The following is a 15,024-nucleotide window of genomic DNA, read 5'->3' as shown; positions in this document are numbered from 1 at the left end:
AGGCGTCCTTGAAAGTCACACGCGCCATGGAAAAGCTATACCCGCTCCCTGAGGATTTTTTGGATCTTATCAAGGTGCCCAAGGTGGACTCAGCGGTGTCGGCAGTGACCAAGAGGACGACCATCCCGGTCACAGGTGGAACGGCCCTGCGGGATACGCAGGACCGTAAACTAGAAACCTTCCTCAAGAGGGTCTTCGAAGTCTCCGCCCTAGGTATGCGGGCCGTGATGTGCAGTTCGCCTCGCGCAAAGGGCCAGCTTACTCTGGGTACAGCAGCTTCTCACCTCTCAGGAGTTGCCCCCCGAAGAGGCCGCCCAGGCGGGACCGTCGGAAATCTGCCATAGCATACGGGGCGGACGCCTTGTATGATCTCTTTCGCGTAATGGCGCGGTCCATGGTTTCGGTTGTAGCAGCCCGACGGCTCTTGTGGCTTCGCAACTGGGCGGCGGATGCTTCCTCCAAGTCGAGCCTTGGCTCCCTCCCCTTTCGGGGAAAGTTTTTATTTGGAGAGGACCTGGATCAGATCATCAAGTCACTGGGGGAAAATTCGGTGCATCGGCTGCCGGAGGATAGACAGCGTTCCTTCATGTATTTTTCTTCCGGTAGAACCAGGGCCAGGGCACAGCGACGTTATAGGTCTTACCGGCAGTCCGGTTCCCGGACACAGCCGACAAGATCCCAGCCTTGGTCTTGTTCCTTTCGTGGGCGGAGGCCCGCGAGAAAGGGTCCAGGGCAGGGAAATCCGCCCACAGTCCTCCCAATGATGCCAAAGGAGCCCACTTCTCACCTCCCTGGATCGGAGGCCGCCTCATGGACTTCTACGAGGAGTGGGCAGTTATCTCCACGGACCAGTGGGTGCTGGACACCATAAGAGACGGTTACGCCTTGGAGTTTGTCCGCCCCCCAAGGGACCGGTTCATCTTCTCCCCCTGCGGTTCGGATCTCAAGAGGATAGCGGTTCAACAAACACTAGACCGACTGCAGGAAATAGGGGCCATCGTTCCCGTCCCCTTCGACGAGGTGGGCTTAGGCCACTATTCCATTTACTTCATCGTTCCCAAAAAGGACGGTTCCTTTCGGCCCATCCTGGACTTGAAGGAGGTAAACAAGGCCCTCAGGGTCAGCCGGTTCCGCATGGAGACTCTTCGATTAGTGATTGCCGCAGTGCACAAGGGAGAATTCCTCGCTTCACTGGATCTCTCGGAAGCATACTTGCACATTCCCATCCTGCCGGCTCACCGGCGGTATCTTCGCTTCAAGATTCTCGGTCAACACTTTCAGTTCAAGGCTCTTCCCTTCGGTTTGGCGACCGCACCTCGGACCTTCACAAAGATCATGGTAGTGGTGGCGGCGGCCCTCCGCAAGGAGGGTATCCTAGTACATCCGTACCTAGACAACTGGCTGATTCGAACGAATTCCTTCTCACATGGTCAGACCTCAGTGGCCAGAGTAGTACAATTCCTACGCTCTCTGGGCTGGGTGGTGAATCTTCCAAAGAGTTCCCTTGTGCCCTCGCAACACCTGGATTTCTTAGGAGCGAGCTTCGATACCCAGCGGGGTATGGTGTTCCTGCGCCAGGACAAGGGGCAAGCCCTAAGGGAGCACGTGTCTCGGTTTTCGGCTTTGGAAGAACCAACCGCCTGGAATTATCTGCAGCTCCTGGGAGTAATGGCCTCCACCATCGACATGGTACCCTGGGAGTTTGCACACCTGCGTCCACTGCAGGCGTCCCTGCTATCCCGTTGGAAACCAGTTTCCCAGGAGTATCAGGTGATCCTGCTGCTTCCACCATTAGCCAGGAAAAGCCTGGATTGGTGGCTTGTCCCCTTGCATCTGGCTCGGGGAGTCTCGCTCAAGGTTCCCAATTGGGTGGTGGTGACCACCGATGCCAGCCTCGTGGGATGGGGTGCCGTCTGCGAAAGAAGCGCCACGCAGGGGACTTGGACGCCAGAGGAGGCAAAGTGGCCGATCAATCGCCTGGAAACGAGAGCCGTGCGTTTCGCTCTCCAGCATTTTCTTCCCCTGGTGCGACACAGAGAGGTGAGGATCCTCTCGGACAACGCCACCACCGTGGCCTACATCAATCGTCAAGGGGGGACAAGAAGCAAGCATGTCTCCCTCGAGTCAACTCCCCTGATGGAGTGGGCGGAGAGCAATCTCGTCCGGATAGCGGCCTCTCACATCGCCGGGGTGGACAACGTTCAGGCGGACTTCCTGAGTCGTCAACAGCTAGACCCCGGCGAGTGGGCTCTCTCCGACGAGGCAATGCATCTCATCGTCCGTTGTTGGGGGACTCCACACCTCGATCTAATGGCGAGCTTTCTCAACGCCAAGGCTCCACGCTTCTTCAGCCGCAGAAGAGAGCGCGGCGCAGAGGGGGTGGATGCCCTCGCCCTTCCGTGGCCGTCGGATCAACTGCTCTGTGTGTTTCCTCCTTGGCCTCTGGTCGGCAAGGTTCTCCGCAGGTTGGAACATCATCGAGGGACTGTAATTCTCGTCGCCCCGGAATGGCCCCGTCGGCCATGGTTCGCAGATCTACTTCAGATGATGGTGGACGGCCCACTTCGCCTGTCCCATCTTCCTCATCTTCTGCATCAGGGGCCGGTATTTTTCGAGCAGGCAGAACTCTTCTGTCTTGCGGCCTGGCTTTTGAACGGCGCCGTCTCTGCCACAGAGGCTACCCGGAGACAGTGATCTCAAAGATGCTTCGTTCCCGCAAGCCTTCGACCTCCGTCGCTTACGTTCGAGTTTGGAAGGTCTTCGAAGTCTGGTGCTCCGACCGCGGGGTCCAAACCATGGAGGCGACTGTCCCGCTGATCCTGCATTTCCTACAGGATGGTCTGGGTAAGGGTCTCGCCTATAATTCGCTCCGGGTTCAGGTGGCGGCCTTGAATGTCTTGGTACAGAAGGACTGCTCTCTACCCCTTCAGCTGGATATTGCACGTTTTCTGAAGGGTGCCAAACACTACGGCCACCGGTCCGGGATCCTTTCCCTTCTTGGAGCCTCAACTTGGTGCTGCGAACGCTGTTGGGCCCTCCTTTTGAACCCCTGAGGGGTCCTCCTCAAGGACCTGACCCTCAAGACGGTTTTCCTGGTAGCCATCTCTTCTGCTCGCCAGGATCTCAGAGCTCCAAGCCTTGTCCTGCCGGGACCCTTATCTGCGTTTCTCCGACTCCGGAGTTTCCCTTCGTACGGTGCCATCCTTCCTACCAAAGGTGGTCTCGGCCTTCCATGTCAATCAAACGGTGGAGCTTCCAGCGTTCGCTCCAGAGGAACCCCGGTCTCTCCGGCTCCTGGACGTCAAGCATGTGCTGCTCCGTTACCTGGAGGTTACCAATGACTTCCGGGTATCCGATCATTTGTTTGTCCTCTGGTCAGGACCGAGGAGAGGTACTCAGGCATCCAAGACAACTATTGCGCGCTGGATAAAGGACGCCATCTCATCGGCTTACATTGCGGCGGGGCGGGTGCCGCCTTGCAGTGTGTCGGCTCTTTCCACGCGATCCCAAGCGGCGTCCTGGGCGGAATCTCGCTCCGTTTCCTCCCAGGAAATCTGCCGTGCGGCGACGTGGAAGTCGTTGCACACTTTTTCCAGACATTTCAGACTACACCTGGCGCCTCAGTACACAGGTTCTTTTGGCGATCAAGTTCTCCGAGCAGGTCTCTCAGGACCCCACCCGGTTTAGGGAAGCTTGGGTACATCCCACTGTCTGGACTGATCCAGGTACGTACAGGGAAAAGAAAATTATTCCTTACCTGCTAATTTTCGTTCCTGTAGTACCATGGATCAGTCCAGACGCCCGCCACTAGGGGTTTCATTAGGTCCTGCTCGGATTCTTCCAGGTAACTTTCATTCTGTTTGTCTCTGATTATTGTTACTGTTCACAGCTCCTCACAAGTTGACTGTTGGTGGTCCCGTTGACCGTTTGTTTACTTATATCTTTCTCTGTTCCTTTTTGGGGACGGATCTGGATCCAAAATGTTGTGTTTTCCTTTTGGGCTTTGCTATGCGTAATACTGAGCTCCAGCAGAGGGTGCACTACTCTATATGCTGACGCTCTCAAACTCTGTTCTGACTCCATCTGCTGGACGGGGGATATAACCCACTGTCTGGACTGATCCATGTTACTACAGGAACGAAAATTAGCAGGTAAGGAATAATTTTCTTTTCCGTCTTAGAAAGTGGAACTTCCAGGTTTTCTGGATGTGGATTCCTCTACATCTCATGCGGGGAAGCTTAGGCTCTTAGAGGGGAGTGTGAATTATTGAGGCATCTAAAGGTCACGATTTCCGTAGATCGGATCACCTCTTTGTTGATCAGATAACCTTTTTGTGATATGATACTGCTCATGGGCCTAGCCGCAAGCAGCCTCTCACCTCTCCGCCAGTCTCCCCAACGCCGTCCTTGTGGCCTGGAGGCCACTGCCTGTCTTCTGTGGTGATTGGAGCCACCGCCATTTAGCCTAAGCAGGCTGGAGGCCGCCGACGTCATTCTCTGCTCTGCGCAGGCAGGCCCCCCGCCTCCGGTCTCCTCTTCATGGCCTATTGGCTGCCGCCGTCGTTCCTCCTGTGGTGGGCAGGGCCACCACTGCTGTGCCTCCATGTGGCCTGGAGGCTGCAGTCAATGCTGCACCTCCACGGCTGAGAGCCGCCGACACCGGGACCTGCATTGTGGCCTAGTACCGCTCCTGTTCCTTCTCTGCGGCATAGCCACCCCTGTCCCTGGTCCTGCCTTCCTAGGCACGCGGTTGCACCTCCTCTGCCTTCTTAAAGGGCCCGCGATGGGAGTAGCCTCGCGGCCCTCTTGATGATGTCATTCAGGGTGTCTCCTCTTCTGCCCTATAGGAGGGCCCTTCTCCAGTCCTTCAGTGCCTTCACAAGGAGCCAGTCCACTCCTGGATTTCTCTTCATCTCCAGCTTCTTCAAGGCACTCCGTTCTTCATGGGAAGTCCCTCGTTATCTTCATCCATGGTTTCTGGTCCTTCGTCCTGTCTTCATTCATGGTTCCTGGTCTTTCTTTGACTCCCTTGTCCTCATCTTCAGATGTCTCTGATGTCCTCGCCCTTAGATGTCTCTGATGTCCTCGTCCTCCGATGTCCTTGATGTCTTCGTTTTCAGATGCCCTGATGTCCTCGTCTTCAGATGTTCCAGATGTCCTTGTCTTCAGATGATCCTGATGTCTTCATCTACAGTGGACCTGCCAGGGCGCCAGTCGTGCCAGGTCACTGAAGCCTCTACTCCGGCTGGAACCTACCAAGAGTGTTGCCCGGATTCCACTTCATCCTGAGTTTTACCCTTGCTGTTGTCTTTCCACTCACCAAGAGTCTTCATCCACCTAATTTCCTTAGCCTGTCATTGTGCAGATGTTCCAGGGGCCAACTTTTGCCCATCCAGCGGACCCTGCTGTCAGTGGACCTGCCAGGGAACCGGTCGCGCTGGGTCACTGAAGCCTCTTCCAGCTGGACCTGTCTTGAGCCACCTGGATCCTCTCATCATCCTGAAGCCTCAGCCTTGCCTTAGCCTTGCCTTCTTGCCTAGTGACTTCACCCAACCACGTCTCCAAGTACCTTCGCCCGATCGTGTCTCCAAGAACCTTCGTCTCGACCATGACTTCAAGTGTCTTCATCTTGATCCAGTACCATTGCCTGTCCTCAACCTCTGTCCGTCCTGTCGCATCTGCCGCTTCCAGGTGGCAGGTCCGAAAGGGCTATCGAGTGTTGGATCTCTACCGATGCGTTCAAGTTCGGCAGAGATCGGAGCTTCTGGTCTTCAGCCTGTTTGCCCGTGCTTGGACACGTTTTGCCTGCCTCGGCGCTTCTACGGAGCTCCTCTGCAGTTGCACCATGGTCCAAGGGCACACTAACCTCCCTGGAATTGGGACCACTCCCTAGCGTGCCCACAACATTTTGTACTGTGGAGTGGTCCTAAGAAGGGAGGTAAAGCGCCTAAGGCTACAATTGCACAGTGGCTGAAAGAAGCGATCAAGTAGACTTATATTTTTAAAGGGCACCCGGTGCCAGGGGGTTTAGGGTTGCACGCGACACATTCTCTTAGTCTGAATCACAACAGGTGTGTCCCCATGAAGTTTGCAGGGCACACTTTTGCTAGGAATTATCGCTTGGATGTCGGGGCTCCAGCTTTCATGTTCTTTGATTGAGGGGAGCTTAGATACATCCCAGGAGTCTGGACTGATCTGAATACATAGAGGGAAAGGAAAATTGTTTTTTACCTGCTAATTTTTCATTCCTGTAGTACCAACAGATTCAGTCCAGTGACTTGCCCATTTACTGGGGGGGAAGAGTCCGCTGCTTGTACTGTTGCTTTGTATATAGTGCGGAGTTATTGGAGATTTTCAATGCTGATCGCTTATGTTAAATTTGGGAAACAAGTTTTCCATTGTCTATTTGGGTAATTTCACCTTCCTCTGGCTCATTGGAGGGGAGGGAGTTTGCTTAGAGGTTTATGGTTGTTGCTGTCATCTTGGCTTTGGTACAGGTCAATACTGAGGGACTACAGGTGGCACACTGGGTTATGAACAGTGTCAGTGAAACTTTCTCTGTCTTCATCTGCTGGCAGGGTGACAAAACCTAGGAGTCTGGACTGATCTGAGGTACTATAGGAACAAAATTTAGCAGGTAAGAATGAATTTTCCTTCTCTCTTCCTATGTAAGTGTCCCTCAATATGGGGTGTTGAGATTTTAGTATCCTCCCTTAGGGAAGAATAGATATCCCAACATGGCCGTGGGTATAGTCCCTAGTAGAGTACCTGAGGTCCACGGTATAAGTCTTGATTGCCAGTCTGGCTGCTATCTTGCATCCCGATTGGGGGTTTCCAGGTGTCTTCCTCTTCTCTCCAAATTTGATGTCAGGGGACCTTTTGGGAGAAAAGGTCTATTCTGGAAGCAGATATTAACTTCCAGTCCTGGGCAAGGAAGGGGTGGTAGCAACTCAGTTTTAGAGAAAAAATACTGGAATCTTTCTGTGGTCTCTATAACCTCCTATTGAAGGGGTGACGAGGTATACAGATTCCTCCTGCACTCCTGGAGAGGGGTTTTCTGCCTCCCATAATATACAGGTCTGATACACAAAAATCTCAAAACTCATTCAAAAGAGAAAAATCTCTCTTTGCTTGTCTTCCCTCCAGTCTTCATTACAAAGACCTGGCAGGGCAGTGTCTCTCCATCCCTTGTATAGGTAGGGGGCCTAAACTTGGAGAGCACACAAAATACTTCTTCCTCAAATTCCAAAACTACACTGCCTCCACTATATCCTAGACTCGCCCCCCTTTCTGGAATGAAATTATATCATGCAGTGAGCCTCTGGGGGAAGTGCTGTAAGGAATTGTATATCCCTTCTAGTTGACTAAATCCAAGGGTGGCGAACTAGGGCCATCTAGTGTAGACCTATGGGTCTCTACTCACATAATAAAGTAGGCTTTCTTTTTTAAACAAAACAAATTTGAGGTACTTTGTGTACCATGATGAATAAACATTAAACAGGGTGACATGATTTTCTTTCGTGGACTGGATGCAGAGATCAAAAGAGAAACATTTTCTACTTTGAAATAAAATGCCATATGTGACAACAACCCAAATAAATTATTCTTTTTCTGTTAGTTTTTCCTTTTTGTACTAAACTTGCATAGTACCAGTTACAGATGCTATGTTACAAAGTTTCTTGAACCCAGAGAAAAAAAATATTTAGGCAGGTGGCAGATACATCAAAATGAAGACTTAAAATTCTGATCTTGTTCTTGTACAATAGGTAAATACTGTCATCCTGGAAAATAATATTCTTGAAGATCACTTTGCAGCAAGTGTGAAAATGAGCACTTATTTAGTAGCTTTCATAATATGTGATTTCCGATTTGTCAGTGGCACAACTTCATCAGGAATAAAGGTATGTCTGAATTACAATTTATGTATATACATATATTTCTTATTTATATTCTGCTTTTTCAGGCACTTCTAAGTGGGTTATAGTCAAGTACTGTAGGTATTTCCCTAGTCCCACAGGGCTTACAATCTAAGGCCTGGATTCAATAAGCCGTTACTTTTTTTGTGGGAGGGACCCCACTATTGTAGGGGGGGCTTACCTGCGATAGTGGGTCTCTCCCCAGAAAAATTATCACAGCTGTATCACCATGTTGTCTCGTGACAAACTTCCATGAAGCAAAACAATGTGGCCTTGCCATTACCATACGATGGCAGCCCCCAACACATGAGGCCACTATCCCTTAAAGGGCCCACCCCAAAAAAAGTGTCAAACAAGTGAAAAAAAGTATCTGGGGGTCAAACAAGACCCCCTTCTATTTGAGGCGGCCCACCACAAAAATATAAAAATATCTGGCCAGGGTTGCACAACAACGGCTCCCCTCCCCCATCAACATTGAAACATGATGAAAGAAAAAGGCCATATGACCCATCCAGTGTGCCCATCCAGCCAATTAATTTAGCAATATAATTCTCATCACTTCCTTAAAATTCCCCTGTATTTATCCCATGTTTTCTTAAATTCAAATACTTTTTTGGTCTCCACCACTTCCACTGGGAGGCTGTTCTATGCATCTACCACCCTCTCTGTAAAGAAATATTTCCTAAGATTACTCCTGAGTCTACCCTGTTTCACATGACCCCTCATTCTAGAGCCTCCTTTCCATTTAAAAAGGCTCACCTGCTGTGCATGGAAACCTTTGAGATAAAAGAATGTGTCAATCATATCTTCCCTATTTGCCTTTCCTCCAGGAAATATATATTTAGATCTTTAAGTGTATCTCCATATGATATAGATCGAAGACCACTGACCATTTTAGTAGCTACCCTCTGAACTGAATTCATCCTGTTTATATCCTTTTGAAGTTGTGTTCTCTAGAATTGTACACAGTATTCCAAGTGAGACCTCACCAGGGAAATATACAGGGGCAATATCACCTCCCTTTTTCTGCGGACCATTCCTCTCCCTAAGCAGCCAAGCATCTTTATGGCTTTTACCATCATTTTATCCACTTGTTGCACCTGTCTGTCGCAGATGGCTGCACCCTCTGTTGCTCACCTCTCTCCTGCCTAATTCCACTCCATTGGGTAAGATGACTGCCTCCGCTTCTGCACACTGACCTCTCCAGTGTCCCTGGGCCGGCATGGGCGATTGTGTTCGCCATTTTCCTCCTGGGATCACCTAGGGCATGCGCGCACGCCCTCCTTTTAGGTGCGTCATGGCGGGAACCTCGGGGGCGTCCTCTCCGCATGATGTCACTACCTTCGGATATTTAAACTCCCTTCGCTAACCCTTCCATGTTTTAGCAAGGATTCCCTTCCTGCTGATTCGCCTTGTACAGATGTTTGCTGCGCTATGTTCCTGCTTCGGATGTCTTAGGTACCCGCTCCTCAGGGGCCTTGTCTCGTCCCGGACCTCCGCTCCACAGAGGTTCCTCTCTACTACTGCCTTCAGTTTCAGAGTGAGTACTCCTGCTCTCCAGCCTGTCTCTGTTCTCTCTCATCTCCTACAGTGTGGATTCACAGCGTACCCCGCTCTGCGGACCACTACCAGATCCAGCTCTCTCAGGCCTTCCATCTACAGTGTGGATTCACGGCGTGCCCTGCTCTGCGGACCACTACCGGATCTGCCTCTCTCTCTGGCCTACCATCTGTGAGGGATGCACGGCTACCTCGCTCTGCGGACCACTACCGGATCCTTCCTATAACCTGGTGAGAAACCATCTCCGCTTTTTCCATGCTACAGAGTACAGATGGAATACTACATTGGGGACCCTCCTCCTCTGGGCTGAGGTTCTTCACCCGCTCCTCGGGTTCCACTCATCACTTGCAGTATAATAAAGACTGTTTATATTCTCTGTGTCTGTCTACTGAGGGAGGAGCCATCTCTTATTGCAACCAAGGGCCCACAATTCTAGTCAAATTATAACAGATTGCTAACTCCATGGACCTAGCTCAGCTCTCCTATTCAACAGACTCCAGAGGACAAAGATCTTCTTCAAGCTGGATGTGAAAGGGGCCTACAACCTGGTTCGAATCCGTCATGGGGACGAGTGGAAAACAGCCTTTAATATCCTTGACGGACACTTCGAGTACTTAGTCATGCCCTTTGGCTTGTGCAATGCACCAGCGGTGTTTCAAAATATGATGAATGAAATTCTGCAAGACCTGCTATACCAATGCGTGGTGGTATATTTAGATGACATCTTAATCTTCTCTTAAGACTTTCAGATGCATCAAGCAGATGTGGTAAAGGTACTACGAAGATTACAAGACAACCGCCTCTATACGAAGCTCGACAAGTGCGCCTTTCATCAGGAATCCATGCCTTTTCTTGAATATATAGTTTCCAAAGAAGAGTTCCAGACCCTCCTCCTCTGGGCTGAGGTTCTTCACCCGCTCCTCGGGTTCCACTCATCACTTGCAGTATAATAAAGACTGTCTATATTCTCTGTGTCTGTCTTCTGAGAGCCAGCCTGTCGCAACAAGTCTCCACAGGGCTCCACCCTGTGGGAGGAGCCATGTCTTATTGCGACCAAGGGCCCACAATTCTAGTCAAATTATAACACTTGTTTGGCCACCTTAAGATTATTAGGTACAATTTCCTCCAGATCCCGCTCTTTTTTTGTATTTAGAAGAATTTAACCTCCAATATTGTACCTTTCCCTTGGGTTTTTGCATTATTTTAACATTAAATCTTAGTTGCCAGACTTTAGACAATTCCTTGAGCTTCACTAGATTCCTCATCATATTTTCCATTCCTTCCTGGCTGTCAATCTTGTTACAGATTTTGGTGTCATTGGCAAAAAGACAAACCTTTCCCGACAATCCTTCCATTATGTTGCTTACAAAAATGTTGAAAAGAACAGTTCCCTGAGACACACCGCTAGTAAAAACTCCCTCCTCAGAGAAAACTCAATTTATCATTAACCTTTGTCACCTCCAACTCAGCCAGTTTGTAACTCAGTCAGTTACTCTAGGATCCATACCCAGGGTGCACTATTTATTTATACATGTCAAAGGCATTGCTGAAATCCAAGTACACTACGTCTAGGGCTCTCCTTGATCCAACTCTCTCGTTACCCAATCAAAGAAATTGACCAGATTCATCTGACAAGATATACCTCTGGTTAAACCATGCTGCCTTGGAGCTTGCAATTCATTGGATTTCAAAAATTACACTTTCCTCTGTTGTAGCAGAGATTTCATTAGTTTGTTCACCACAGAGGTCAGCCTCCTCCTTACTTCTACTTTTATGAACAGGAACCACATCCGCCCTTTTCCAGTCCTCAGGAACTACTCCAGACTCTAAAGAAGCATTAAAAAGGTCAGCCAGTGTAGCTGCCAGGACATCTCTAAGTACCCTTAGTACCCTTGGATGTATCCTATCTGGCCCCATTGCCTTATCTACTTTAAGTTTAGTTAGCCCCTCTACTGTTGCGGCTGTGGACACTTGGATCAAGGTGGAATTGGTGCAACATGCCAGCAGGAGCACTTCAAGTCCCCATCGTCAGCTGGTGGAGCTGGCTGTGGCAGCAGCCCAAGGTACTGGAGCTGGCAGGTCTTGGGGGGGGGGGGGGTGCATCTGCTGATGAGCTGGATGTCTGTGGAGAAGTTCAGGTCACAGGCTAGGATCCGAGGCAGGCTGGGTTCAGGTGTACTGAGAGGCAGGCAGTGGTCGAGGTAGGCAGCATTCAGATGTGGACATGAGTCAGGCAGAGTTCAGGTATAGTCGTGAGGCAGGCAGTTGTCAATGGCAGGTGGAGATCAGGTGAAGTAGTGAGTCAGGCAGTGATCAGTGGCAAGCGGAGTTCAAGCAGAGTCGAGTGTCAAGCAGGCTGAACTCCGTCCAAGATAAGGCAGGACAGCTAGGCAGACAGGGAGACGAGGAACAGTACAGGTGGGCAGACGGAGACACAGAAGACAGTAAAGAACTGAAGATTGACCACAAGACAAGGAACTGATGAAGAACTGAAGACTAACTACAGGATGAAAATGAAGACCAGAGACTAAAGAGATGAAGACCAGGAGCATGCTGAAGCAACTTGCTCTATTTGCAGTAGTGGACCTATTGCCAAGGTGCTGGTTGCAAGGTGGAAGGGCCTTTTAAGGCCAAAACTAATGAGTTCATCAAGTGGGACTGCAGGGCTTTTCCTGCCATGGTCCCTTTAAATCTAGTCAGGAGGTGTGTCTCGCTGCGGAGCATTGGTGGAGTCTCAGCTGCACTGGATGGCAGTGTGCTGCCATGTCGAATGGCAGCTTCTGTTGCTGGACCGTGGTAGAGGTGAGAGCAGCAGTCCGCAGGGCTAGCCTGTGGACTACCAATCGTACCAGTATCCCCCTCTTAAGCCCCCCTCCAAAGCTTTTGAGTTTGCAGAGTTACCAGCCACGAAAAAATCTTCGGATCCCTATGGGTTTCTTGGTTCAGGATGTAGCTTCTAAATCCAAACAAATGGTTTTCTCCCCTAGTTCATTCAATTCCAGAGACAGAAGTGGAGCCACAAGCAAAGGGATAGTCTCTTCTGGATTGCTTTGCTGAAGGACAGGCCATGTCCCAGGGCTGGCGATATCTACCTCCCTTTTTAGGATCCAAACTGAGAGAACTAGACAGAAGCATAGAATTCCTCATGTCTTCTTGTCAACATTGGGCATACATTGTTCTCATCTCTTCGTCTTTCTCAGTGATAAGGGACTCAGGTTTTTTCTTGGTAAGATTGTGTTCCTTTTCCAAACTTTTACAGTCAGATCTTTCTTGTCCCAACTGTTCTTGTAATTGTTCAAAGACTATTTTAAGCATATGTAGCACCCCCAAAAGGTGACATCGGGAGAAACCTGCCACCAATAGCTGGAGGTGTGCTGCAGCAGAAGACTCCACCAGCCCTCGTGTAATAGGGCCAGATGTGAGTTGCAGGTTCTTTAGATACTGGGGGAAATGATCCAGGCACCCCAGTTAGTACCCCTGTTCCTGAGGAAGTGACCCAAGATATACCATGACACGCTGAAACTTTCAACACAGCTTTACTCTTTGTTAAAGACGAAGAGACATAAATGCAATGGCAATCAAAATAGTGGCAAAATAATGTCCCATAGTAACAGACAGGAACAGTAGCTATATACATATATATATATTTCTCTAACAATAGTGGAATGTCACTTTTGATAACAACAGCAACCCCAGAAACTGCAAAAGGCATGCAAGCAGCCCCAAAACACCAGTGTAAGCTGCAAGAAATAAAAATGATTTCCCCAGTCCTGGTGGTGCATGCACAAGAAAAAAAAAACAAAAGCGTGGCAGGGCCCTAGAGTTTCTGAATAAAGCAAATGTCCAAACAAGGGTACTGTGGATGTGGCTGTGGTGTTTGTCCTGCCGCAGTCCCTTTGAATTTAGTCATGAGACACATTTGCGCAGGTTCGGGAGAATGTGCCTCACCACTGAGCATCGGTGATGTCTCAGCTGCTTTGGATGGCAGCATGCGGCTGTGTTGAATGGTGGCTTCCGTCGCTGGACCGGGGTAGAGGTGAGAGTAGCAGTCTGCGAGGCTAGCCCATGGACTGCTGATCGCAACCCAAACACACTGTTCTGAAAATTGATTGAGGTTTACCTCACCTCCAATCTTATTTGTGTTAGTTTTACGTGGTCGTGGTCCTGCTCCAGGCCCTTCCACAGTGAACATTAAACAGAAATATTTGTTAAGCATTTTGCTTTTTCCTCATCAGCCTCTACATATTCCTCCCCTTCAACTTTGAGTCTCACAATGCCACTTTTGCCATTCAATTGTCTATAGGATTGATTCACGTAAGTGTTCTTTACTCGAGTAAATGGCTTTTGAAAATTCATACAATAGTAGTTACATTTGCATGCATAACTCCTTTTGAAAATTACCCCATAGTGTTTATACTTACAAATCTATTTATTACATTTAGTTATGCAAAGCTGACTATAAGCACAGACTTCTTGCCTAGCTATCTTTCTATATTTTAGAAATGTTTATAAGAGCTAACTTATAAACAATGAATACCTGTTGCTTTTTGTATTCTGACAAACCATAACAAGCACTGGGGTAGATTTTCAAAGGGTTGCGCGCGTAAGATACGCGCGCAACCCTCAAAAACCTACCCCTGCCACCCCCTGCGCGCGCTGAGCCTATCTTGCATAGGCTCGGCAGCGCGCGCAAGCCCCGGGACGCTCCTAAGTCTTGGGGCTTGAAAAAATGGGCGTTCTGGGGCAGGACCGGGGGCGTGGCATCGGCCTGGGGGCGGGACCGAGGCCTCTGGAACAACCACCGGGCCGGGGGATGGAGAGCTGGTGCGTGCAAGTTACGCCTGCCTGGAGACAGGCGTAACTTCTTCAATAAAGGACAGGGGGTTTAGTTAGGGCTGGGGAGTGGGTTAGATAGGGGAAGGGAGGGGGAGGTGCGGGGGGGCGGAAGGAAAGTTCCCTCTGAGGCCGCTCCTATTTCGGAGCGGCCTTGGAGGGCACGGAGGCAGGCTGCTTGGCTCGGTGCGCTAATTGTGCACCCCACTGCGTGCGCTGACCCTGGATTTTATAACATGCGTGCGGCAGCGTGTGCATGTTATAAAATCGGGTGCTGCGCACATGTTATAAAATCTGTTTATAAGTATGAACTTATAAATATTAAAACCTGTTGCTTTTCTCTCTGGAAAACTATAAAAAATGTATCTGCTTACAAAGAACTTCAGTTTGGATTGCTATCTGGGACATCTAACTGATGACTTGTAATGTAGTGGAAAGGTCACTATGGCCCCTTCTGGCAAAGTGTCTAAGAGAAACTTTTTTATCTCTCTATTAGACATCTGTGTGTTTTTGGGAGTTAAGCCAAGTTTCATTTGAGGTTTCTGATTGCATCCTATTGCTCTCTGACAGAATGGTCTTTTCTTAATGTGTAAGGGGCTTCTTGAATATTTTATGCAATTCTGGTTGCCACATCTCAAAAAAGGTATAGTTGCACTGGAGAAAGTGCAGAGAAGGGCGACCAAAATGAGAAATGGCATAGAACGGCTGCCCTTAGA

General features: G+C 49.6%; 1 protein-coding gene across 3 annotated transcripts in view; it reads left to right on the top strand.

Moving 5' to 3' along the window:
• ERAP2 (endoplasmic reticulum aminopeptidase 2) overlaps positions 1-15,024 on the top strand; it is a 258,175-nt gene that overhangs the window by 35,455 nt on the left and 207,696 nt on the right. For all 3 annotated transcript variants that reach the window (XM_029572856.1, XM_029572865.1, XM_029572875.1), the window contains exon 4: positions 7,766-7,900. In XM_029572856.1, the coding sequence (XP_029428716.1) occupies positions 7,766-7,900 (135 nt within the window). The remainder of the gene's footprint in view (positions 1-7,765; positions 7,901-15,024) is intronic.

Source organism: Rhinatrema bivittatum, chromosome 1 (genome assembly GCF_901001135.1).
Source record: "Rhinatrema bivittatum chromosome 1, aRhiBiv1.1, whole genome shotgun sequence".
NCBI classification, from domain to species: Eukaryota; Metazoa; Chordata; class Amphibia; order Gymnophiona; family Rhinatrematidae; genus Rhinatrema; species Rhinatrema bivittatum.
This window is presented reverse-complemented; position numbering and strand designations above follow the sequence as displayed.